The sequence below is a fragment of the Salvelinus sp. IW2-2015 genome, unplaced genomic scaffold, assembly GCF_002910315.2.
Source record: "Salvelinus sp. IW2-2015 unplaced genomic scaffold, ASM291031v2 Un_scaffold768, whole genome shotgun sequence".
Classification (NCBI taxonomy): Eukaryota; Metazoa; Chordata; class Actinopteri; order Salmoniformes; family Salmonidae; genus Salvelinus; species Salvelinus sp. IW2-2015.
In genome coordinates this window covers 416,222-443,295 of record NW_019942607.1, presented here as the reverse complement: position 1 = coordinate 443,295, position 27,074 = coordinate 416,222, and the positions used below count along the sequence as shown (strand labels likewise).

The 27,074-nt window shown below is 43.6% G+C and overlaps 1 protein-coding gene across 1 annotated transcript in view; it reads right to left on the bottom strand.

The window, feature by feature from the left end:
• LOC112068845 (receptor-type tyrosine-protein phosphatase U-like) overlaps nt 1-27,074 on the bottom strand; it is a 313,338-nt gene that overhangs the window by 98,362 nt on the left and 187,902 nt on the right. Inside the window, 6 exon segments of the mRNA XM_024136057.2 lie at nt 8,671-8,944; nt 9,697-9,799; nt 15,577-15,778; nt 17,610-17,719; nt 21,706-22,023; nt 26,420-26,713. Coding sequence (XP_023991825.2) covers nt 8,671-8,944; nt 9,697-9,799; nt 15,577-15,778; nt 17,610-17,719; nt 21,706-22,023; nt 26,420-26,713 — 1,301 coding nt within the window.

The window sequence follows — 27,074 nt, the reverse complement described above, 5'->3', positions numbered from 1 at the left end:
AAATATATCGTTATATTAACATACCACATGAGCTAACATCACCCCAGCATTGATTCAAGGCAAAAAGAACGATAACATTATCACCACCAAAATATATTAATTTTTCACTAACCTTCTCAGAATTCTTCAGATGACAGTCCTGTGAAATCATATTAACACATGCATATAGAGTTTGTTCGAAAATGTGCATATTTAGCATCACAAATCGTGGTTATGCAATGTAATCAGGCAAAACATGGCATGCATCGGGCCGGCGCCATCTTGAAAGGCAACTAAGTTTACGATTATTTATCGATTAGATTGACTAAAAAATACAGATTGGACAGCTAATGATGTCACTTCTGACCCTAGTATTGTGTTAATCCTTTGTTTTGTGGTCAGGACGTGAGCTGGGTGGGCATTCTATGTGTTGTGTTTCTATGTTGGGTTTAATGTGCCTGATATGGTTCTCAATTAGAGGCAGGTGTTTGACGTTCCTCTGATGAGAACCATATTTAAGGTAGGCTGTTCTCACTGTTTGTTTTTTTGGGTGATGTCGCTGTGTCTGTGTTTATTTCACCACACGGTACTGTCTCGTCTCGTTCGTTCGTTCCTGTTCATGCGTGCTTCGTTATATGTAGTTTGCATGTTCAGGTCAGTCTACGTTGTTTGTTTGTTATTTTGAAATATTCAAGTATAGTTCGTGTCATGTTCGTCGTGTCTAATAAATCATTATGTCTACATACCTCGCTGCACATTGGTCATCTGATCCCTCTCTCCTCTCCTCGTTGAGGAGGAGGACGACGTAGAATGCCGTTACAGAATCACCCACCCACAAAGGATCAAGCAGCGGGAAAAGGGCAGCAACAGCTGCAGCAGAAATCCCAGGACTCCTGGACATGGAGGAGATTTTGAACGGAGAAGGACCCTGGGCACAGGCTGGGAGTATCGCCGCCCCAAAGCTGAGCTGGAGGAAGCGAAAGCTGAGCCGGCGGCGATATGAGAGGCAGCACGGCAGCGCGACAGGTACGAGAGGCAACCCCAGAATTTTTGGGGGGTGGCTAGAGAGGAGTTGGCTAAGCCAGGTAGCAGACCTAGCGCACTCCTCGTGCTTATTATAAGCAACGCGTCACTGGTCAGGCACCGTGTTATGCGGTTAAGCGCACGGTGTCGCCAGTGCGTGGCCATAGCCCGTCGCCTATAGGGCAGCCCCCCGAAAGTGTTCATGTGAGTGTGGGCATCCAGCCGGGGCGTATTGTGCCTGTTCAGCGTGTCTGGTCTCCGGTACGCAGTTTCGGTCCAGGGTATCCTGCGCCGGCTCTGCGTGCTGTGTCTCCGGGGCGCTGGGAGGGTGCAGTGCGTCCTATGCCTTACGCTCCGCTCGTACCGGGAAATGTGGAGTGGAGGCCTAAGGGAGAGGTGCGCGTAGTAGGCACTAGATCTCCAGTGCTCATCCACCAGCCCGGTTCAACCTGTGCCTGCGCACTTGGAGGGTACGGGCTGGAGTAGTATTCCAGCCCTGGGGGTGTGCCAAGGCTGCGCACCAGAGCTCCAGTGCTCCCCCACAGCCCGTCCTTCAGGTGCCTCTTAACATCAAGCCTCCTGTAGGTCTCTCCAGCCTGGTGGTCCTGTGGCAGCCCCACGCACCAGGCTGTCTCTCCGTCTCCTCCCTACAGGTGACCGTCTGTCCCGAGCCGTCAGAGCTGCCCGTCTGTCCCGAGCCGTCAGAGCTGCCCGTCTGTCCCGAGCCGTCAGAGCTGCCCGTCTGTCCCGAGCCGTCAGAGCCTTCCGCCAGACAGAGCCGCCAGAGCCTTCCGCCAGACAGGAGCAGCCAGAGCCTTCCGCCAGACAGGAGCAGCCAGAGCCTTCCGCCAGACAGGACGCGGCAGAGCCTTCCGCCAGACAGGATCCGGCAGAGCCTTCTGCCAGCCAGGATCCGCCAGAGCCTTCCGCCAGCCAGGATCCGCCAGAGCCTTCCGCCAGCCAGGATCCGCCGGAGCCTTCCGCCAGCCAGATCCGCCGGAGCCTTCCGCCAGCCAGGATCCGCCGGAGCCTTCCGCCAGCCAGGATCGCCGGAGCCTTCCGCCAGCCAGATCCGCCGACCTTCCGCCAGCCAGGATCCGCCGGAGCCTTCCGCCAGCCAGGATCCGCCAGAGCCAGCCAGTCCGGAGCGGTCCCTCAGTCCGGGGCTGCCCCTAAGTCCAGCGGGACCCATGTCTAGGGTTCTCAGTCCAAGGTCGGTGGCGAGGGTCGCCACTTTGAGGAGGCCACAGAAGCGGACAAAGACAAGGGTGAAGTGGGGTCCACGTCCTGCGCCAGAGCGCCGCCGCGGACAGATGCCCACCCAAACCCTCCCCTATAGGTTTAGGTGGTGCGGTCGCAGTCCGCACCTTGTGGGGGGGGGTTCTGTCACGTTCTGACCCTAGTTATTGTGTTAATCCTTTGTTTTGTTGGTCAGGACGTGAGCTGGGTGGGCATTCTATGTGTTGTGTTTCTATGTTGGGTTTAATGTGCCTGATATGGTTCTCAATTAGAGGCAGGTGTTGACGTTCCTCTGATTGAGAACCATATTTAAGGTAGGCTGTTCTCACTGTTTGTTTGTGGGTGATTGTCGCTGTGTCTGTGTTTATTGCACCACACGGTACTGTCTCGTCTTGTCGTTCGTTCCTGTTCATGCGTGCTTCGTTATATGTAGTTTGCATGTTCAGGTCAGTCTACGTTGTTTGTTTGTTATTTTGTAAATATTCAAGTATAGTTTCTGTCAGTGTTCGTTGTGTCTAATAAATTCATTATGTCTACATACCTCGCTGCCCCACATTGGTCATCTGATCCCTCTCTCCTCTCCTCGTCGGAGGAGGACGACGTAGAATGCCGTTACAAATGAAAGATGCATTAGTTATTAATGCAACCGCTGAGTTAGATTTTTAAAATTAACGTTACTAGACATACAGTGTGCGTTACAGCCAGACTAGTGCCGCAATAATGGCCGACAAATGCGTTTACATTTTTCCACATAAATACGGAATAAAATCATAAATAGCTCTTACTTTTGGACGAGCTTCCATCAGAATCTTGGGCAAGTTGTCCTTTGTCCAAAAGAATCGTTGCTTTGTTGTAAAACGTCCTCTTCAACTTCGAAACTAGCAGCTAACAATAGCTACGTGGCACACACATGTCCAAATCCTCAAAGCGCAATACTACGAAAATTCAGAAAATAGCAATATACTCGCATAAACTGATATAAATCGGTTTAAAATAACTTCGTTATGATGTTTCTAACACCTATATCGAATTAAATCACAGACGGATATATCTTATGCCGATAACGAGAGCTTTTGAGCATGCCATTCTGATGTCCTCTCTTGCGCCTTGACGAGCGTCCAAAAGAACGGACATGTCACTCCATGGCCTTTTTTAAACTCTGAGAAATACGTAGAGACTCCATTCCACTTCTCATTGGTTACTGACATCCAGGGGAAGGCGGGTGCAGTTCATTTCGACCCATAGGGCACACACAGAGCTTTAAACTGATCTGAGAACAGAGCCTAGTTTTCTGACCTTCGCATGTCCTGTCATGATTTTCGCTGTAGAAAGAGTCCTGGTTCACCCACAGACATAATTCAAACGGTTTTAGAAACTAGAGATTGTTTTCTATCCAATAGTAATAATAATATGCATATTGTACGAGCAAGAATTGAGTACGAGGCAGTTTAATTTGGAAATGTAAAAAAAAAAATAGTGCTAACAGCTCCCCCTATTGACAAAAGGTTAAACTTCCGACTTCAACTGTACATACGTCTTGCTTCTGGACAAGCTAAACACCTTCTTTGCCCGCTTTGAGGATAACACAGTGCCACCGACGCGGCCCGCTACCAAGGACCGTGAGCTCTCCTTCTCCGTGGCCGACGTGAGTAAGACATTTAAAAGTGTTAAACCTCGAAAGGCTGCCGGCCCAGACGGCAACCCTAGCCGCATCCTCAGAGCATTCGGAGACCAGCTGGCTGGAGTGTTTACGGATATATTCAATCTCTCCCTATCCAAGTCTGCTGTCCCCACATGCTTCAAGATGTCCACCTGTGTTCCTGTACCCAAGAAAGCAAAGGTAATTGAACTAAATGACTATCGCCCCGTAGCACTCACCTCTGTCATCATGAAGTGCTTTGAGAGACTAGTCAACGATCAAATCACCTCTACCTTACCTGACACACTAGACCCACTTCAATTTGCTTACTGCCCCAATAGACCAAATCGCCATCGCACTGCACACTTCCTTATCCCATCTAGACTAGAGGAATACCTACAGTTGAAGTCGGAAGTTTACATACACTTAGGTTGGAGTTATTAAAACTTGTTTTTCAACCACTCCACAAATTTCTTGTTAACAAACTATAGTTTTGGCAAGTCGGTTAGGACATCTACTTTGTGCATGACACAAGTAATCTCTCCAACAATTGTTTACAGACAGATTATTTCACTTATAATTCACTGTATCACAATTCCAGTGGGTCAGAAGTTTACATACACTAAGTTGACTGTGCCTTTAAACAGCTTGGGAAATTACAGAAAATGATGTCTTGGCTTTAGAAGTTTCTGATGGGCTAATTGACATCATTTGAGTCAATTGGAGGTGTACCTGTGGATGTATTTCAAGGCCTACCTTCAAACTCAGTGTCTCTTTGCTTGACATCATGGGAAAATCAAAAGAAATCAGCCAAGACCTTAGAAAAAAATGTAGACCTCCACAAGTCTGGTTCATACTTGGGAGCAATTTCCAAATGCCTGAAGGTACCACGTTCGTTAGTACAAGCAATAGTACGTAAGTATAAACACCATGGGACTACGCAGCCATCATACCGCTCAGGAAGGAAAGCGTTCTGTCTCCTAGGATGAACGTACTTCGGTGCAAATCATCCCAGAACAACAGCAACGGACCTTGTGAAGATAATGGAGGAAACAGGTACAAAAATATCTATATTCACAGTAAAACGAGTCCTATATCGACATAACCTGAAAGTCCGCTCAACAAGGAATAAGCCACTGCTCCAAAATCGCTATAAAAAAGACTGTACATGGGGACAAAGATCATACTTTTTGGAGATATGTCTTCTGGTCTGATGAAACAAAAATAKAATTGTTTGGCCATAATTACCATCGTTATGTTTGGAGGAAAAAGGGGGATGTTTGCAAGCCGAAGATTACCATCCCAACCGTGAAGCACGGGGGTGGCAGCATCATGTTGTGGGGGTGCTTTGCTGCAGGAGTGACTGGTGCACTTCACAAAATAGATGGCATCATGCGGTAGGAAAATTATGTGGATATATTGAAGCAACATCTCAAGACATCAGTCAGGAAGTTAAAGCTTGGTCACAAATGGGTCTTCAAAATGGACAATGACCCCAAGCATACTTCCAAAGTTGTGGCATAATGGCTTAAGGACAACAAAGTCAAGGTATTGGAGTGGCCATTACAAAGCCCTGACCTCAATACAATAGAACATTTGTGGGCAGAACGGCAAAAGCATGTGCGAGCAAGGAGGCCTACAAACCTGACTCAGTTACACCAGCTCTGTCAGGAGGAATGGGCCAAAATTCACCCAACTTATTGTGGGCAGCTTGTGGAAGGCTACCCAAAACATTTGACCCAAGTTAAAACCTCTACTTCATCACCCTCCCGGATCCGGGATCCTCCTCATCAAAAAAGCTGACTAGCATAGCCTAGCCTAGCCTAACGGGACAGGGATATCATATAATATAATTTTCATGAAATCACAAGTCCAATACAGCAAATGAAAGATAAACATCTTGTGAATCCAGCCATCATTTCCGATTTTTAAAATGTTTTACAGCGAAAACACAATATGTATTTCTATTAGCTMACCACAATAGCCAAACACACAACCGCATATTTTCACCATGTTTCCACCGCATAGGTAGCTTTCACAAAACCGATAAAATAGAGATAAAATGAATCACTAACCTTGAACATCTTCATCAGATGACAGTCTTATAACATGTTATACAATACATTTATGTTTTGTTCGAAAATGTGCATATTTGAGGTATAAATCATAGTTTTACATTGCAGCCACCATCATAAATACTCATCATAAAACATTTATGAAAAATACATGGTGTACAGCAAATGAAAGATAAACATCTTGTGAATCAAGCCAATATTTCATTTTTTTTTAAGTGTTTTACAGCGAAAACACAATATAGAATTATATTAGCTTACCACAACTTCATCAGATGACAGTCTTATAACATCATGTTATACAATACATTTATGTTTTGTTCGAAAATKTGCATATTTAGAGCTGCAAATCGTGGTTATACATTGTGAATACGTAGCAAGATTTCCCCAGAATGTCCGGAGATATTTTGGACGCTCACCTAATCTGACCAAAGAACTCATCATAAACTTTACATAAAAATACTTGTTGTATGGCAAATGAAAGATACACTGGTTCTTAATGCAACCGCTGTGTTAGATTTTTTAAAATAACTTTACCACAACATACAGCTTGGGTTATTGTGAGACAGCGCTCACCAACACGGCGGAGAATAGGCATCAACATATTACACAGAAATACGAAATAACATCATAAATGTTTTCTTACTTTTGCTGAGCTTCCATCAGAATGTTGTACAAGGAGTCCTATTTCCAGAATAAATCATTGTTTGGTTTTAGAATGTCCATTTCTTCTGTCGAATTAGCAACCTTGGCTAGCATTATGGCGCGAACATTCCCATCCTCTCTTGGCGCAAAGAACGGAAAATCCCAGTTGAAAAAACCTACTTTATGATGTTTTTCTCATATGTATCAAATAAAATCAGAGCCGGAGATATTCGCCGTGTATACCGAACGCTTTTCAGAAGACAATGTCGAGCTCCCCCGCGCGCTCGAAGACAAAGAAAATACCGGACCTGTCACTCCAAAAGCTCTTATTCGGCCTCAGATCAAGCTAGACACCCCATTCAACCTTCCATTGCCTGTTGACATCTAGTGGAAGGCGTATGAAGTGCATACATATCGATAAATAAAAGCCAGTTGAATAGGCAGGCCCTGAAACAGAGCCTCGTTTTCAGATTTTTCACTTCCTGTATGGAAGTTTGCTGCCAAATGAGTTCTGTTTTACTCACAGATATAATTCAAACAGTTTTAGAAACTTCAGAGTGTTTTCTATCCAATAGTAATAATAATATGCATTTTGTATGATCTAGAACAGAGTACGAGGCCGTTTAAATTGCGCACGATTTTTTCCAAAATCAAAACAGCGCCCCCCCTATTGACAAGATTAATTAACCAATTTAAAAGGCAATGCTACCAAATACTAATTGAGTGAATGTAAACTTCTGACCCACTGGGAATGTGATTAAAGAAATAAAAGCTGAAATAAATCATTCTCAATACTATTATTCTGACATTTCACATTCTTAAAATAAAGTGGTGATCCTAACTGACCTAAAACAGGGAATTTTTACTAGGATTAAATTTCAGAAATTGTGAAAAACTGAATTTAAATGTATTTGGCTAAGGCGTATGTAAACTTCCAACTTCAACTGTATATTTATTGATGGACCACGTCAAATTGGTTTGCTAGCTCAGAACAGATCACTTCAACATGGCTAGTTAACAAACTAACTTTCAGGGAATAAACTTGATGGCTATATCCAAACATTGTTTGATTTTCTTGCCATCTATAGTGGTAATGACAGCAGTCCGACAGAAAACCATACATTTTTTTAAACAACATTAGCTGTTAAACCATATTTCTCTGCTTCTTTTCTCTTTCATGACATACAATCAGTTGTTTGCATAATTTCTTGTTTTGTTCCTTTTTTTGTGCATTTAAATTATATTATTAGGCTTTATTATTATTATCTTTATTATTTTTAAACTGGATTATTACCATACATTGTAAATTACATCACATTTACATTATATATGTGTATATATATATATATATATATATATATATCTGTATATATATATATAAAAGGTTAATAACTTCCCATTGTTCTCAGTATGGCTGACTTGAATAGTGTCTCCAATATCTTGCATTTGTTCCCAGATTTGCTTTGTTCTGCTACATTCTAATAATAAGTGTTGAAGTGTTTCTGGCATTTTTTTATTTTAACATAACTTCTCCATTGGACTACTGCTCTCACCGGGAGCCGTCGCACTGAGATTAGCCACGCCGTGTCTTTTACATTTTCTGACAAGTGATTTGCCCATGCCAAACTCTTTCCAAAATCCTAATCTCTGATGAAGCAAGCTAAATGACAATATGTTTGCTTAGCTAGCTAGCTATTTGGATAGGACACACTCACATATCTGAATACAGTACATGATCAATTGATGTTACCTGATCATCAAAAGCATGAGTTACTCGTCGTATAACTCTGATCATAGAGCTAAATGTGGAATAATTGGAAATGTATAGTTCTGACTATGCTCTTCAAGAAGTGATGATATTAAAACCAAATAGTTATAACATTTATTTAAATATCCCTTAAACTGCAGGTAGCAAGTTTTAAACGAGCTGGGGGTCTCCCAGCAGCCAAATCAAATGCTCTAAACCATATTGTGATAACGACCTATTGCTTACCTACCCATAATTTCAGATCACCTTGGGACTAGGGGTTGATCTAGAAATCAGCCACAGCCTTCTTCAAGTCCTGTACTCACCCCTCTGAAGTTGCTCATGGCCTGGAAGTAGACGAGGTAGCTCTTACGGGGGTCCAGCGGGGTGTTCCAGTAGCTATTGTAGGTGTGGTTGTCCCCCACGGTGAAGGGGCTGGCTTCAGGCAGGCTGCTGGGAAGCAGCTCGGCCGTGTAGTAGTGGGGGGTCCCTCTGGCCTGGGCCTCCCCATGGGACATGGGCAGAGGGTAACAGTCCTGAACCTCCAGTTCCCTCTTCACCTTCCTGCCACTCTCCTCCTCTACCACAACCTGGTACGTACTGGTGGAGAGAGAGCACAGTACAAGATGTTGGTATACATTATTGTAAGATGTTTCTCATTAAGTTCCGTCATATAGGGGCATTGGCATGTATGTATGTATGTATGTATGTATGTATGTATGTATGTATGTATGTATGTATGTATGTATGTATGTATGTATGTCATAATATGTATGTGCTGTAAATGTGACATCAAAATGTCTATAAATCATATATCAAATCAAAGTTCATTTGTCAAGCGCACCGAATACAACAGGTGTACCTTACAGTGAAATGCTTACTTGCCGGCTCTAACCAATAGTGCAAAAAAGGTATTATGTGAACAATAGGTAAGTAAAGAAATAAAACAACAGTAAAACACAGGCTATATACAGTGATGAGGCTATAAAAGTAGCGAGGCTACATACAGACACCGGTTAGTCAGGCTGATTGAGGTAGTATGTACATGTAGATATGGTTAAAGTGACTAAGCATATATGATGAAAAGAGAGTAGCAGTAGCGTAAAAGAGGGGTTGGAGGGTGACAGGACACAATGCAGATAGCCCGGCTAGCCAATGTGCGGGAGCACTGGTTGGTCGGCCCAATTGAGGTAGTATGTACATGAATGTATAGTTAAAGTGACTATGCATATATGATAAACAAAGAATAGCAGCAGCGTAAAAAGAGGGGTTGGGGGGTTGGGGGGGCACACAATGCAAATGCATATATTTATGTACATGTCTGTGTGTGTCTGTTGCTGTTGTGTTCTCACCTGACGGGTGCTCCCCTGCCCAGGGCGGGGCGAAGCAACACAGTGATCGTGCTCTCAGTTTCACTCAGAGGGGACAGCATGTCTCCATAGTCAAACATTGGAGCTGAGGAGACAGAGCACAGGAGTACAGATAAAGTTATATTATATAGCAATTAGACTGACCTTGTAATAAACAAGATAATATACATACGCACACATAAACACACTTATACACATGCTCACACACATACATACTCTCACGCCACACACTCACACGCAGAGACACACACATGCACACAGACACATCCTTCATCAGTCCCCTTTAAAACCAGCTGAACTGTGTCTATCCACACATCCTATCTAATAAACATACAGCCTCTTTCCCTATTCTCTCATAAAAGGTCTGCAGCCCCATCGAATTTCCATATGTTCTGGTTGTCTTGGATACCGAGTGCAATTAAAAGTCCTGGAAGTGGAGGACAAATAGTAGGAGCTTCTCATTTAAAGGGATTTGGCCAAAGCTGCGGTTCTCCCAGGAGATGCCTCCTGCACGGCGTGTCTTTAATATCCCTAGTCAATTAGTGAAGGGGAGGAAAGGTAAACTATTACGGAGAGATGAATGATTATGGTATAAAGAAATAGGATTTGGAAAATTGCAGCTAGCTGAAAAAGCTGCCTTCAATTAAAGTGAGGTGTTTAATAAGTGTTGTAACACGCTAGAGCGTAACAAAAGCTCTAGCGTGTTACAAAGAGTGTGAGTTGTTTGATGTCAGTAAGGTGTTGATCAGTTGGGAGTTCGTTTTGAGGGGGTTTGTTGTAGTAAGCTCAATGGAGATAAAGTAAAAATGAGCTTGAGGGTTGTGTACAGTTCAGTGTGTGCTCTGTGGTAGTTCACTCTGGAAGACTGTATAAGGCAGGCTCTGTGGCTGTCTTAGTAGGGGTGCACGTACATTATGTGGAGTTCATTATAAGCGCTGTAAGCTTGTTGTCAATTTCACAATGATAGATGTTCAGTACAAGTGAATGTTCTGCACTGTAGGCCATTCGAGGGGGTATGGAGGGGGAGGATGACACATAATGGCCTTTGTACTCTCTCTCTGGCCACGTACCAGCAGGTCCCTGTCTGACGTACAGCCACCAAAGAGTGATTGAACTGTACATCTATAATTAAATAACTCTTAGTACTCTCCTTTGCACACAGAGAGAGAGAGACACACACAGACAGAGATACAAAGAGAGAGACAGAGAGACAGAGACAGAGACAGAGAGACAGAGAGACAGAGAGAGAGAGAGAGAGAGACACACAGAGAGACAGAGAGAGAGAGACACAGAGAGACACAGAGAGAGAAAGGAGAGAGAGAGAGAGAGAGACACAGAGAGCACAGAAGAGATAGAGAGACACAGAGGAGAGAGAGACACAGAGAGAGAGAGGACAGAGAGATAGAGAGAGAGAGAGAGAGAGAAGAGAGAGAGAGAGAGAAGAGAGAGAGACGAGAGAGAGAGAGAGAGAGAGAGAGAGAGAGAGAAGAGAGAGAGAGAGAGAGAGAGAGAGAGAGGAGAGAGAGAGAGAGAGAGAGAGAGAGAGAGAGAGAGAGAGAGAGAGAGACACGAGAGAGACAGAGAGAGAGAGAGAGAGAGAGAGAGAGAGAGAGAGAGAGAGAGAGAGAGAGAGAGAGAGAGAGAGAGAGAGAGAGAGAGAGAGAGAGAGGAGAGAGAGAGAGAGAGAGAGAGAGAGAGAGAGGAGAGAGAGGAGAGAGAGAGAGAGAGAGCAGAAGAGAGAGAGAACAGAGAGGCAGAGAGACAGAGGAACCCACACACAGACAGAGAGACAGAGAGAGACAGAGAGAGAGAGAGAGAGATACATTGAGGTTTCCTCTGAGGTGGAGGTAAACATGCATCATTAAAAGTGAATGGAACACCAGGGATGGATTTCCTTCTTCAGTAATAAGCTCAGAGTCTGTCTCTCTCTCATCTGGGAGATGCTGCATGGTCCCATGAAGATAGCACTGCATCTATCCTTACACATAACAACCGTTGTTTCCTCTCTGCTGTTTGTGCTTTGTTGTATGCGATGAAAGGGTGTCAATTCTTTTGAGAGGATGGGAGTGGTAGTACTTATATTCTTGGAGGAGTTGTTTTGCCACTGCAAGAGGATAAAGCAACTGAGGTTGAAAGTCAAATTTCAGACCCTGATAATAGCACAGAGTGAGTGAAACCTACTATAGCTAGCTACACAACTGCACAAGCACAGACAGTCTTCAGTGAGATACCTTACCTCGGATAGAGAGACTGCAGTATTGGGAATCTATGAAATTGATGAGAGACATACACCATATAGAAGAGGACATGACATTGGTATATTTTCCTCTGATGGATACAAAGGAATGAATCTCACAACATTCACTTGAGACCCAGAGGAGTTGTGAATACAGCCATGTGCAATATCAATTAACATATTGCTGTAACACCCTTCAGACATACACTACATGACCAAAAGTATGTGGAAACCTGCTCGTTGAACATGTCATTCCAAAATCATGGGCATTAATATGTAGTTGGTCCCCCTTTTGCTGCTTTAACAGCCTCTACTCTTCTGGGAAAACTTTCCAATAGATGTTGGAACATTGCTGCGGGGACTTGCTTCCATTCAGCCATGAGCATCAGTGAGGTCGGATACTGATGTTGGGTGATTAGGCCTGGCTGGCAGTCGGCGTTCCAATTCTTCCCAAAGGTGTTTGATGGGGTTGAGGTCAGGGCTCTGTGCAGGCCAGTCAAGTTCTTCCACACCAATCTCGACAAACCATTTCTGTATGGACCTCGCTTTGTGCACGGGGCATTGTCATGCTGAACCAGGAAAGGGCCTTCCCCAAACTGCTGCCACAAAGTTGGAAACACAGAATCGTCTAGAATGTCATTGTACAGTATGCTGTAGTGTTAAGATTTCCCTTCACTGGAACTAAGGAGCTAGAACCATGAAAAACAGCCCCAGACCATTATTCCTCCTCCACCAAACTTTACAGTTGGCAATATGCATTCGGGCAGGTAGCGGTCTCCTGGCATCTGCCAAACCCAGATTTGTCCGTCGGAATGCCAGATGGTTTGTTCTGAATTCTGTTATGAATGTATTGTAATGTTTAAAAAATTGTATAACTGCCTTAATTTTGCCGGACCCCAGGACGAGTAGCTACTGCTTTAGCAGCAGCTAATGGGGATCCATAATGAATACAAATACAAATGGTGAAGCATGATTCATCACTCCAGAGTACGCATTCCCACTGCTCCAGAGTCAAATAGCGTCATGCTTTACACCACTCCAGCCGATGTTTGGGATTGCGCATGGTGATGTTCGGCTTGTGTGCGGCTGCTCGGCCATGGAAACCCATTTCATGAAGCTCCTGACGAACAGTTATTGTGCTGATGTTGCTTCCAGAGGTAGTTTGGAACTCAATAGTGAGTGTTGCAACCGAGGACAGATGATTTTTAAGCGCTACACGCTTCAGTTCTCGGCAGTGCCGTTCTGTGAGCTTGTGTGGCCTACCACTTTGCGGTTGAGCCGTTGATGCGCCTAGACATTTCCACTTCACAATAACAGCACTTACAGTTGACGTGGGCAGCTCTAGCAGGGCAGAAATTTGACAAACTGACTCGTTGGAAAGTTGGCATCCCATGACAGTGCCACGTTGAAAGTCACTGAGCTCTTCAGTAAGGCGATTCTACTACCAATGTTTGTCTATGACTGTGTGCTCGATTGTATATACCTGTCAGCAACTGGTGTGGCTGAAATAGCCAAACCCACAAATTTGAATGGGTGTCCACATCCTTTTATATACAGTGTATAGTGTATTTACAGACTCCTGTTATATCTTTCAGACAGTTGATGTTCAACTTTGATGCAAGCTAGGTACAAAGGTTGACATAGCACACACATGGACACGCACTCTACACACACGTACACATGGATTTTGTATTGTAGATACAGTGCATTCGGAATTATTCAGACCTCTTGCCTTTTTCCAAATTTTGTTATGTTACAGCCTTATTCTAAATTGGATTCAATAGTTTTTTTCCCTCATTAATCTGCACACAATACCCCAAAACAGAAAAAGCAAAAATAGGTTTTAAGRAATGTTTGCAAATGTAAAAAAAAAAAAAACTGAAGTGTTACATTTACATAAGTATTCGGACCCTTTACTCAGAAATTTGTTGAAGATGCTTTGGCAGTGATTATAGCCTCGAGTCTTCTTGGGTAGGACGCTACAAGCTTGGCACACGTGTATTTGGGGAGTTTCTCCCATTCTTCTCTGCAGATCCTCACGCTCTGTCAGGTTGGATGGGGAGGGTCGTGTGCACAGCTATTTTCAGGTCTCTCCAGAAATGTGCGATCAGGTTCAAGTCTGGGCTCTGGCTGGGCCACTCAAGGACATTCAGAGACCTGTCCCGAAGCCACTCCTGCAGTGTGTTGGTTGTGTGCTTAGAGTCGTTGTTCTGTTGGAAGGTGAACCTTTGCCCCAGTCTGAGGTCCTGAGCGCTCTGGAGCAGGTTTCCATCAAGGGTCTCTCTGTACTTTGCTCCATTCATCTTTGCCTCGATCCTGACTAGTCTCCCAGTCCCTACCACTGAAAAACATCCCCACAGCCTAAGGCTGCCACAACCATGTTTTACCTTAGGGACGTTGCTAGGTTTCCTCCAGATGTGACATTTAGCATTCAGGCCAAACAATTCAATATTGGTTTCATCAGACCAGCTAATCTTGTTTCTCATGGTCTGAGAGTCCTTTAGGTGCCTTTTGGCAAACTCCAAGCGGGCTGTCATGTGCCTTTTACTGAGGAGTGCCTTCTGTCTGGCCACTCTACCATAAAGGCCTGATTGGTGGAGTGCTGCAAAGATGGTTGCCCTTCTGGAAGGTTCTCCCATTTCCACAGAGGAACTCTGGAGCTCTGTCAGAGTGACTATAGGGTTCTTCGTCACCTCCCTAAGCAAGGCCCTTCTCCCCCAATTGCTCAGTTTGGCCGAGTGGCCAGCTCTAGGAAGAGTCTGGGTGGTTACAAACTTCTTCCATTAAGAATGATGGAGGCCACTGTCTTCTTGGGGACCTTCAATGCTGCAGAAATATTTTGGTACCCTACCCCAGATCTGTGCCTCGACACAATCCTGTCTCGGAGCTCTACGGACAATTCCTTCGACCTCATGGCTTGGTTTTTGCTCTGACATGCATTGTTGACTGTGGGAACTTATATAGACAGGTGTGTGCCTTTCCAAATGATGTCCAATCAATTTAGTTTACCACAGGTGGATTCCCATCAAGTTGTAGAATTAATTCTGATCAATGGAAACAGGATGCATCTGAGCAAAATATGTTGTCTCATTGCAAAGGGTCTGCATAGTTATGTAAGTAAGGTATGTCTGTTTTTTATTTTTAATACATTTGCAAACATTTCTAAAAACCTGTTTTTGATTGTCATTGTGTGGTATTGTCTGTAGATTGATGAGGAGAAAATGTATTTAATCAATTTTTGAATAAGGCTGTAATGTAAAAACATGTGGAAAATGGGAAGGGGTCAGAATACTTTCCGAATGCACTGTAAATGGGGCGGCAGGTAGGCTAGTGGTTAGAGCGTTGGGCCAGTAACAGAAAGGTTGCTGGATCGAATCCCTGAGCTGACAAGATACAAATCTGTCGTTCTRCCCCTGAAAAAGGCAGTTAACCCACTGTTCCCCGGTAGGCCGTCATTGTAAATAAGAATTTGTTCTTAACTGACTTGCCTAGTTAAATAAAGGTTAGAAACTGCCTTAATGTTGCTGTGCCCCAGGGATCCTCAATAAATACAAATGCAAATGGATAGACAAACATTCAAGTGTGAACACATACACATGCAGTTGTACACACACATTGACACTCACCAGAAATGTTGGTGGTGATCTCAGTTAGGGCGGTCTGGCCGAAGCCCTTGGTTGTGCGGGCACGGACAGAAATCAGATATGTGGTGCCAGGGTGAAGGTTGGAGAACATGTGATAGGTCTCATTCCTCAGCTTCGACACTGTTCTCCTAGGTCCTGGCACATTGATGCCTGGGTCAGACGACTCAATGCTCTGATAGCTGATCTGTGGACAGATAAGAAAAAGACACCAGAATGATTCATAGAGCAATTATTTCTGAGAGCATGAGTTATTTACTTTGTGGAGCAACTACCTTTTAACTTTTGTTCAATTGATTTTCTCTGAGGATTCACATCTGACTTTGAAAATTGTGCTGCTGCTCTAAGTCAATGTACTGATTGGTAATGTTGCTTTTCAAATCAAATTGCATTAATCACGTGCTTACAACAGGAAAATAGAGAAATAACAGAAAAGTAAAACATGTAATAATAAAAGTAATAATAATATATAAGTATATAACTTGGCTATATACTGAGTCGATGTGCAGGGGTACAAGGTAATTGAGGTAAACATGTACATATAACTAGAAATAAAGTGACGTAAATAGTAGCAGCAGCATATGTGATCCAGTCCAGTGTAATGCCATTATTTCTTCATGAAAGTGGAATCATTATCAAACCGTTATTGTTTTGTGTGTTTACAGATTTCCCAACCTGCGGGTTGCACCATGACAAGATGTTAATGATTTTGTCTGGCTTGCTCATCCATTCATAATGGTCAAGCCTGAAGGACATTCATGCTAATGTGGAAATGGGTTCTGTGTGAAATATTGATGCTGTTGGAAGCAATTTTTTCCCCACCCAGTCAAACTGTCTTATGGGATTCCACCCATGTCAGAGAGTAATGTAAAAACTGGGAAAGTTAAATAACACAGACACGCCTTGCTTCCCACTGACTTGAACCAAACTATTGACTATGCAGATTATTTTAAGAGCACGATATGCCCATGCAGGCGTGGTAACTGTGAAGACAGCCAATGACTGTACACAGTACACACAGAGACCTATGTGTTCCTCATAAAAAAGCCAACATAAAAGCCGATAATAGCCTTCAGAAAGAGCAAAGAGGACCAAGGAGGGGCTTATGAGGCTGGAGTCATGGCGATCGATGGGCTCAGGGAGACTGGTCAAAGCTTTAATGGGAGAGAAATGAAGAGGATTCCTTCTGTGGCTGTGTCTAAAGCTCTCTTTGTCAGCTCAGAGAGATCAGGAAGCTACAGGGGAGAAAATCCATCCACTTTATATGTCAAACCACAAATCCCATTTAATAATATCCTCCTTGAGATGACATTGAAAGAGAGAGGGCTGGGTGAAGGCTTGAGGCTGGTGTAGGTAATACTGTAATGAGCCCCTACCATAGGTGAAGAGAAAAGGGTGAAAGCAAGACTAACGTTACCAATTGTCTGTTTTCATCTGCGACCTACTCCAAAATTAGCATGAATAAATTAGTGCTAATAAATGAGGGTGAAAAATGTGATGATGCATGGCAGTGCTAGAGTATATGCTGATCAATATTTTTCTTAACTTCTCTTGGTGACAATGTGCCAGACTATTTGCTAGCTCTAGATGTACTGTTAGATGAGCGGAGAGAAACAGAGAGCGCTCTGGGGATGGACTATGAGCGTGTAAAAAAAATGCCATACACAGCCACACATATAGAGAGGCTGATATGTACTGTAGCTTCTGCCTGTATTCTTAACGTCAAACAGCTGTGTTGTGTCTATTACGTCAATTAACAGCCACCTGTAAAATATAGCTAATGTTCTGTCCTTGTGTCTAACTCTCTGTTTGAAAAGTTCTGTGACATTTCTCTCCTAGAACTTACCTGTGCTAATCAATGCCTGTGACACTGCTCTTGCTGACCTAAACTACACCAATCAATGCCTACAAACTCTATTAGGATATGAGGGTCAGGAGTGTGAACCTGAGCATTTTGGGAGGAGATGTTTAGAGGAAGATGATTGGAGGGCATCGAGCAGAGTGGGAAGCATCCTTACCTCGTACTGGGTGATGAGACCATTGGGTTCCACTGGCTCCTCCCACTTGAGGAAGATCRTGTCTTCCAGGGGGGTGAAGGTCAGCGATTCAGGGGTGATGCCACCGGGAACTATGGGAAACAAGCAACAGGTCGGGAAGCAGTAGAATCATGGCAAGTATCTCATAATGTCAATATCATATTCAGTGGTCAATGTCACTGAGTCTCTCTTACAATGTTAGCCTTAGAACTGAGAATTCTGCATCATGTAGGACATAAAGGACTATATTTTGTGTCAGAGTCAGAGAGTGTACAAGCAAAGAGAAAACRAGATGATTGATGGATATAAAACCACCGAAGTAGAGTAATCACTATAGTAAATATCAAGTACTTACAATCAATTCAGACTGATCAGGTTCATACTATCATCATGAGGGTGAGGTTCATATTACATGATATAGAGACCCCAAAATACATTTATTTGAGTACTGAGTCTGACAGTGACATGAAGACTACTGTAGCTCTGCTGGAGTCACTTTTATTGATAACTTTGACACCTTCTGGAAACAGAAGACACTCTTCAGGAATGATGGCGTCCATACAAATCATCTTGGCTCCTGGACTCCGTCCACACATTTCAAGGTTGCATTGAAACAATGACTAGTAAATGATCCAAGACCAGATCAGTTAATCCCTACCATTGTGACAATGAGTCATCACAACGCTGCATCAAATGTACAAGATCTTAAGGGCATTGGCAAACACAATGTAAGTAATTTAATGTATGTACCCCTAATTGCACCGAATACATCTGTTCATCCTACAGCTATTGTAAGCAGTAATCATGAGCCTATAAACCAGAGTTACATTTTTAGCACTGTGGCTGTGTGCAATAGTAGGAAGACCTCAGCTCCAATGTAAATAACATGAGTAAGTCTACCTCTGATAAGCTTCCCAGTAAAGCATTAAAAACAATCAGGCAACCCAGAAAAGTGCTAAAAATAGCCCATTTTAACATATGTAGCCTAAGAAACCAGGTCCATGAAGTCAATAACTTGCTTGTAAACAGATGACATTCATATTCTGACTATCTCTGAAATTCACTTAGATGATACCTTTGATGATACAGTGGTAGCAATACATGGTTATAACATCTACCGAAAAGACAGAAATGACAATGGAGGCGGTGTTGCGGTTTATATTCAGAACCACATTCCTGTAAAGCTTGGAGACAATCTAATGTTAAATACTGTTGAAGTAATATGGCTACAGGTTCATCTGCCTCACCTAAAGCCCATTCTTGTGGTAAGCTGCTATAGACCACCAAGTGCTAACAGTCAGTATCTGGATAATGTGTGTGAAATGCTTGATAATGTATGTGATATCAACAGATAAGTATTTTTTCTGGGTGATTTAAATATTGACTTGCTATCATCAAGATGCCCACTCAGGAAAAAACTTCAAACTGTAACCAGTGCCTGCAACCTGGATCAGGTTGTCAGTCAACCTACCAGGGTAGTTACAAACAGCACAGGAATTAAATCAACAACATGTATTGATCACATTTTTACTAACGCTGCAGATATTGCTTTAAAGCAGTATCCAAATCCATAGAATGAAGTGATCACAATATAATAGCCATATCTAGGAAAACCACATTTCCAAAGTCTTGGCCTAATATAGTGTATAAGAGGTCATATAACACGTTTTGTAGTGATTCATATGTTGATAATGTAAAGAATATTTGCTGGTCTGTGGTGTGTAATGAGGAGCAACCAGACGCTGCACTTGACACATTTATGAAACTACTTATTCCAGTTACTAATAAGCATGCAACTATTAAGAAAATGACTGTAAAAACTGTTAAATCCCCTTGGATTGATGAGGAATTAAAACATTGTATGGTTGAGAGGGATGAGGCAAAAGGTATGGCAATTAAGTCTGGCAGCCCAACTGATTGGCAAACGTACCGCAAATTAAGAAATCAATCACTAAACGAAATAAAAATTTCAATAATCTACACTATGAAGCAAAGATAAATGATATAAAGAATGATAGTAAAAAGCCTTAAATTAAATTTTGGGGGAAAAAGCCAAGGCGGCTCCTTCATTCGTTGAATCAGATGGCTCATTCATCACAAAGCCAACTGATATTGCAAACTACATTAATGACTTTTTCATTGGGAAGATAAGCAAACTTAGGGATGACATGCTAGCAACAAACGCTGATACTACACATCCAAGTGTATTGGACCAAATCATGAAATTTACGAATTCCTTAAAGTCAGTGTGGAAGAGGTGAAAAAATTATTGTTGTCTATCAACAATGGAAAATTACTGAGGATAATAGCAGACGATATTGGCACTCCTATTTGCCACATCTTCAATGTAAGCCTACTAGAGAGCGTGTGCCCTCAGGCCTGGAGGGAAGCTAAAGTCATTCCACTACCCAAGAATAGTAAAGCCCCCTTTACTGGCTCAAATAGCTGACCAATCAGCCTATTACCAACGCTTAGTAAAATTCTGGGAAAAAATTGTGTTTGACCAGATACAATGCTATTTTACAGTAAACAAATTGACAACAGAATTTCAGCATGCTTATAGGGAAGGACACTCAACAAGCACAGCACTTACACAAATGACTGATGATTGGCTGAGAGAAATTGATGATAAAATTATTGTGGGGGCTGTCTTGTTAGACTTCAGTGCTCTTGACATTATTGATCATAGTCTGCTGCTGGAAAACTTATGTGTTATGGTTTTACACCCTCAGCTATAATGTGGATAAATAGTTATCTGTCTAACAGAACACAAAGGGTGTTCATTAATGGAAGCCTCTCCAACATAATCCAAGTAGAATCAGGAATTCCCCAGGGCAGCTGTCTAGGCCCATTACTTTTTTCAATCTTTACTAACGACATGCCACTGACTGAATAAAGCCAATAAAGCAACTGAAATGACTACAACACTTAACAAAGAGCTGCAGTTAGTTTCAGAGTGGGTTAGAAATGTCAATCTCTCCTGGCAGAAAGTGGAGGAGAGATTGACTTCATTACTACTTACTACATAGAGCCATGACTTAATGGAACTATCCCCAGTGATGACATTCCTTAGTATAAATTCTGAATGCTGTTAAAACTCTGTCTGGCCTGGACACCAGGGGAAGCCTGGCCTGGACACATCCCTATAAAAACAATGCTAACTGTTTTTATAGTATCCTCTGTGCACTGTGGTTCTATTCCAGACCACAATCACCATTAGTCTCTCTCCCTCTCTTTTTCTCTCATTCTCATTCGCTCGCTCACACACTTTTTTCTTTCTCCCTTTGGTGTGAAAACAGTGTGTTCGTTTAGCTTCTTTTTAATGGAAAAATATATTTGTCCTTCAGCCAGGCATCTGCAATGCAAAGAGGCTGCCTTAGCTCAAAAGGAATATATTGAGAGATATGGGGGAAAATCCGTTCTCTCTGGCTTCATTTTCATTTGAGAAATGAGATGGATCCTTTGGTATGCTGATGCAGCCTCTTGGAGATGGTGTCAATGCTTTTATTCTAGTCTACTGAGACACAACCGCATGGGACAGGAGACGAACCATGATAGTTATGAATCCCTTCAATCAAACTGTAGCTACTGATGTTGACTGACCCCGTGTTATCAATCCCAACTGTATAGATAGCTAGATTTTTTTCCCATTATTTTGTTAATTTGTTAGCACAAATATGAATTTAGAGCAGAGATAATACCCTCGGAGAAAGGTTTTGGATGACTCCCTAGGTACTTTCGGTTATTTTGGTCTCACAGATGTTTCACCACAACCTAAACAGACAGACACCAAAGTGATCCCTGAACAGTCTGTCACTAAAACAGCCAAGTGTTTCTTACAGGTCTCTGGGAAGCAGGGATTAAGGAAGCCATGTGAGGAGGTTGGAAAGCAGCCAATTAGGGCACTCTATCACAAGACGGTTCCTATCATTCTACTTCCTATGAATATGTGCCCTGTATGTATCAGTTCCTTTTTATGTCTCAAACATTCTCCCATGTTATTCTGATTTCTATGAATATGTACCCTGTATGAGCTCCTACGTACAGTATATGTCTCCAACATTCTCCCATCACTTACTGTCCTCTTCAGTCTGGAAGGTGACTTCCCGACCCTCCTTCTTGCCCTCAGGGTTGGCTAGCGCCAAACGGACCTGGATGGAGTGGTAGGCTGGCAGGTCGCGCAGGGTGAAGCGTGAGGCATTGTGCTCAACCGCCAGGCACTCACGCACAGTAGTGTTGTGCCCACCGCCGCCCCCTGCGGTGGCATAGCGGTAGCACAGGGACACAGAGTAGGTGTGGCAGCGGGTCAAGTTGTAGGCCAGTGTCTCCCACTGCAGGGTCAGCTGCCTGGACTGGATCTCTGAGGCTGTGAGACTTCGCAAGGCCCGTGTGGGTTCTAACAGAGAGGGAAGGCAGGAGGAAGGGAGGGAAGGAAGAGAGAGAAGGTAATGTTATCAACTAGGTCCAGGTCTTCTTTTGAAAAACATGTTTTTTCTCAAGAGACTAACCTGGTTAAATAAAGCTTAAATAAAAACTATTTAAACACAGTGTAAATTACGAAATCCGCCAGTTATCTTTATTGCTGGGTCATTTTGGATAGGCTGCATGTTTTTAGTAGTCACCCAGTTACTTCTGGTCACTGCTGGGTTTGGGGCCAACACTGTTTCTTTTGACTCAAACAGAGAGAACTAAAGCCTTGTCTTTCTATTCCTCCCTCGGCAGAGACAGATAGAGGGATACAGAGGTACTGAGAAGCCTCTGTGCCTTCAAGCACCAGCCAGTCAGTGTTGCAGTAAGAGATACAGGCTACAGGGGTGAGCCAAGGACAATCTCAGGCAACACACTACCAATGGAGGCATTTGTCACAGCCCATTATTGAGGGCTTTTTGTCAAACAGTAATCCACATAATGTATTGTATTGCTTTGTTCTTTAAAAAAAAAAATATTATTATAATTTTTTCTTAAATTTTAGCCCCTTTTCTCCCCAATTTTCATGGTATCCAATCGCTAGTAATTACTATCTTGTCTCATCGCTACAACTCCCGTACGGGCTCGGGAGAGACGAAGGTCGAAAGCCACGCGTCCTCCGAAGCACAACCCAACCAAGCCGCACTGCTTCTTAACACAGCGCGCCTCCAACCCGGAAGCCAGCCGCACCAATGTGTCGGAGGAAACACCGTGCACCTGGCCCCCTTGGTTAGCGTGCACTGTGCCCGGCCCGCCACAGGAGTCGCTGGAGCACGATGAGACAAGGATATCCCTACCGGCGAAACCCTCCCTAACCCGGACGACGCTAGGCCAATTGTGCGTCGCCCCACGAACCTCCCGGTCGCGGCCGGCTGCGACAGAGCCTGGGCGCGAACCCAGAGACTCTGGTGGCGCAGCTAGCACTGCGATGCAGTGCCCTAGACCACTGCGCCACCCGGGAGGCCCTGCTTTGTTCTTTTAATAGGGATTTGTAACTAATGGCGGAGGAGAGTGAGAGTGACAGAGGAGATATGGAGCGGAGGGCCCAGCAGTGAGAAGAGTAAGGTTATACCAGCCAACGTCTTCATTCCTGCACTGACTATCACACTCAAAGGGATTCTTCTCTTACTGCAGCTATTTGTGCTGAGAACTAAAACAATGGAGCTAATGCATCGATAAGCGATGGAAGCTTAAAGGAACAAAGGCAGTAATCAAAGGAGATGGATTTGAAAGGTGTTCTCTCTAAATATGCAAGACACATACGAGCACAAACAGGCACATGCACACACACTAACTCACCACTCAAAAGGTCATCTCTTCCTTGCGGATACTTATCTCTTTATCCCTTTCTATTCATTATATCTCTCCCTGAAGTGTATCCATTTATCCCTTCCTATTCATTATCTTTCTCACAGAAGCAACATTTCATGACACTGGCAATCTATACTTAAGCCTCTCCACAGTCACCTGTTTACTTTCCAATATTTCTTTTTTGCATTTCGGTCTAGAAGGAAGCATGACCACTGCATTGTTCTGAACATCAGTTTGTGATAGCAGAAAAATATGTGGGCTGGGTAATCAAGTTGTGGTACATTAGACGCGGCAGGAAAATGTTTGAACAATTGTTCAATTTGATTGAGGATTGTCTATATGGTGTAATTGATAGTCTGCACAGTCTCAAAGCTAAATAAAGAGGGGCTTTAAACTAACAAACTGATGAAAAAAAACACAGAAGAGGCCACAGTGTGCCCATTGTGGATTTTCATCAAATTTGACTTTTGTGCCACCACCCTTCCCCTTGCCCAGTCTATTTGCCTGCATACCACGCTCGACTGTGTGCAACGCACTCTCCCTGGCAGCCTTCGGAGAGGGGTTGCAGTATCCCAAACATTGCCCAGAGCGACATGCTTATTCCTCACGGTATAGAAGTGAGAGGAAAGGAAGGGGAGAGCTTCTGGTTTATTACCCCCAGTAATACTGATCCATGGGATTAACTGTGGACAGGGTTGTCCTTGGCCTGGGTTGGTGCTAAGCTGTGGAGGGAGTCTGTGGAGACTTAACCACAGGGGAGATGGTAGATGAAGGAGGAGTGAAGCAAGATGCAGTCACTGACAGAGAGGCCTGACATGATGGGCGAGGAAGACGAGCTGTGAAAGGCATTAGCACTCTCTGTAATGTTCCTAATTTTGGTCGGGCACGGGCATGAAGCCCCTCGCTCGGCATAGAGGTTTGGTGGCAGGGGGCTCTCCAGAAGGCTCAGTGACCCAGAAGCAGGATGAAGCCTATTAACGTGGTTTGGAAATAACTTGTCTCCTCTGTGATTTACTTGAGGGGCTTAGAGCTACGATAATGCAGCCCTGCTGATAATCACAGTGATGGCTCATCAAGCACACCTGGCTGGCCATCAGAGGCGGGCGGAGACCATGTCCATATTCACGGCCATTAGTTTTACACCACTCACAGGAGGTCCGGGCTCCACTATATAGGTCAGAGCAAGCCAGGTAGAGAGGAGTTGTTCACACGGAACAGCAGAACATACCCAGTCCATGGCAACACTCTTTTTTTGGAGAAGAAATTAACTTTAGTCAGAATAACACCCAGAGGGTCCAAGCCTCCCATCTGTTCACTCTGGTAACTAGCACACTCCCAGAGATCCCCACTGTGACAAGACCATATATTTCCTTATACTTAGACCTACGCAGCCCAACAAAGGTGAGGAGGATCATAATGCAATGATGAAGTGTGGGGTCAGTGTGGGTTCTGGACCAGATGGTCTGGGGGACAGGGGTTAAAGGAACTCAAGGGTGTCCAGGTGGTGATTAGAGACTCATGGAAGGTGGACCTGGTGATGGATGAGGAGTATGTGAAGGTGTGTGAATCCGGATCAGGCCACTAACAGAACAAACAAGTAGACACAACAACCTAACCCTTATGTTGTGAAAACAACAGATTGGGAAATTACAGGGCAAGAGGTGTGCTGGATGAGCTGCACTACCTGAGCCACTTGTGTGGGTTGTAGACTCCATCTCATGCTACCACTAGAGTGAAAGCACCGCCAGCATTCAAAAGTGACCAAAACATCAGACAGGAAGCATAGGAACTGAGAAGTGGTCTGTGGTCACCACCTGCAGAACCACTCCTTTATTGGGGTGGTCAAGCTAATCGCCTATAATTTCCACCTTTTGTCTATTCCATTTGCACAACAGCATGTGAAATTTATTGTCAATCAGTGTTGCTTCCTAAGTGGACAGTTTGATTTCACAGAAGTGTGATTGACTTGGAGTTACATTGTGTTGTTTAAGTGTTCCCTTTATTTTTTTGAGCAGTGTACATTTACATTAGAACAGTGTGTGCATCCTCTCTCACTTCACAACTATAACATTCCCTCTCCTCTTTCCCTGTCTATCTCTTTCAAAATATAAAAACATTTTCCTTATGTATCTCTACTTCCTCTCATTTATATTTGTTTCTGTGTTTTTGAGTGAGAGCTGGCTCTGGGCTCTCTATTTTACTGTCTGCGGCTATTGGGAAAAGGGAGTGTGCTTATTGTGTCATCAGAGAGAGGACATGGAGGCTATGTTTGGTGGAACAGGGAGGGGGGGGGGTGTGAGAGATGGTTTGTGGTGGGAAGAGATCGCTGTGCATATTAAAGACTGATGTCTGTAGAAGACATGGGACAAATGCCCACAGGAAATAGGCATGAATTTTGTGGTTGAGTGTCCGTGCGTGTGTGTGTGTGTGTGTGTGTGTATGTGCGTGTATGTGTGTGTGTGTTAGTTGTCTTCTTCCAGCACAAATTATATTTTTACAAAGACAACCTCTCAATCTCACAGAGGGGTATCAGTCTGGAATACAATTTTGCCACATTATCGCCACAGTCCATGGTCTGTTATTCCACTTTTCAAATTCAACAATATAATGAGCAATTACTCTGAGATTAAATAAAGTCTGAGCATCTAGCTGTTGGGCATCTGTACTTTGAATAGTCTGAAGAAATATTCTCCCTAAAATGACCAAAAAATATGAGGAGAGTTTCTGAGGTTTCGGAGGTAAAATCCACAGAGGAAGCAAACAGCTTGTAGAGTGATACCTCTCCCTCTATTTATCAAGACTAGAAACATACCAAGACCAAGAAAACTAGAATGATCTTACAATAAAAAATTGCAAATCATTTCAAAAAGTATGATATGGTATGGTAAGATTTTATCAAGGATTTACAAACATGTATTACCAAAATATTCTGTGTTACCAAACACTGCCAACTATGAGAATGTCACATACTGTACAAGCTTATCTAGACCTTGTCACACCGCCCAGACCCTCACCTGCACACTTAGTCCTGCTGACGAGGGGTGGTCCAGGTGGTCCGGTGCCGCCCTCTCCGGGCCGGGTCAGCAACACACTAATGTGATACTCCGTGTCTGGGTCCAGGTGCCACAGCTTGTAGGTGACCATGTTGACCCCATGGACCTCGGACCAAGGTGATTGGCTGGCCCGGTATTCAATCTCCTTCCTGATAATAGGGCCATCTCCCAGGATGGAGTTGGTGTTGAGCTGGATGATCAGATATGTGGAGCCCGCTCGCAGCAGCTGTGGGGGCGCGATAGGGGAGGGGGGAACTGTGGGAAGAAGACAGGGTAGGAGGCTGTGAGTTTATTTAAATGTTATTATTGCTTCTATACACTGTAGCTGTATTTCTTCCATCCATTATGTGACATTTGAGGACTATGTTGGTCGGAAGTGGTTGAACTGCATTCCACTATACTTAAAAGTACTATATACTATTGCTAATCAGTCTTATTACAACATGCTTATCAGTTTTTTTCATCCTTTTACTCTAAATAGGCCTCCTTTTACTACATCCATAACCTTCAGGTTTAAAATAAAATGTTTATTCTTTTTTATTTCACCTTTACTTAACAAGGTAGGCCAGTTGAGAACAAGTTCTCATTAACAACTGCGACCTGGCCAAGATAAAGC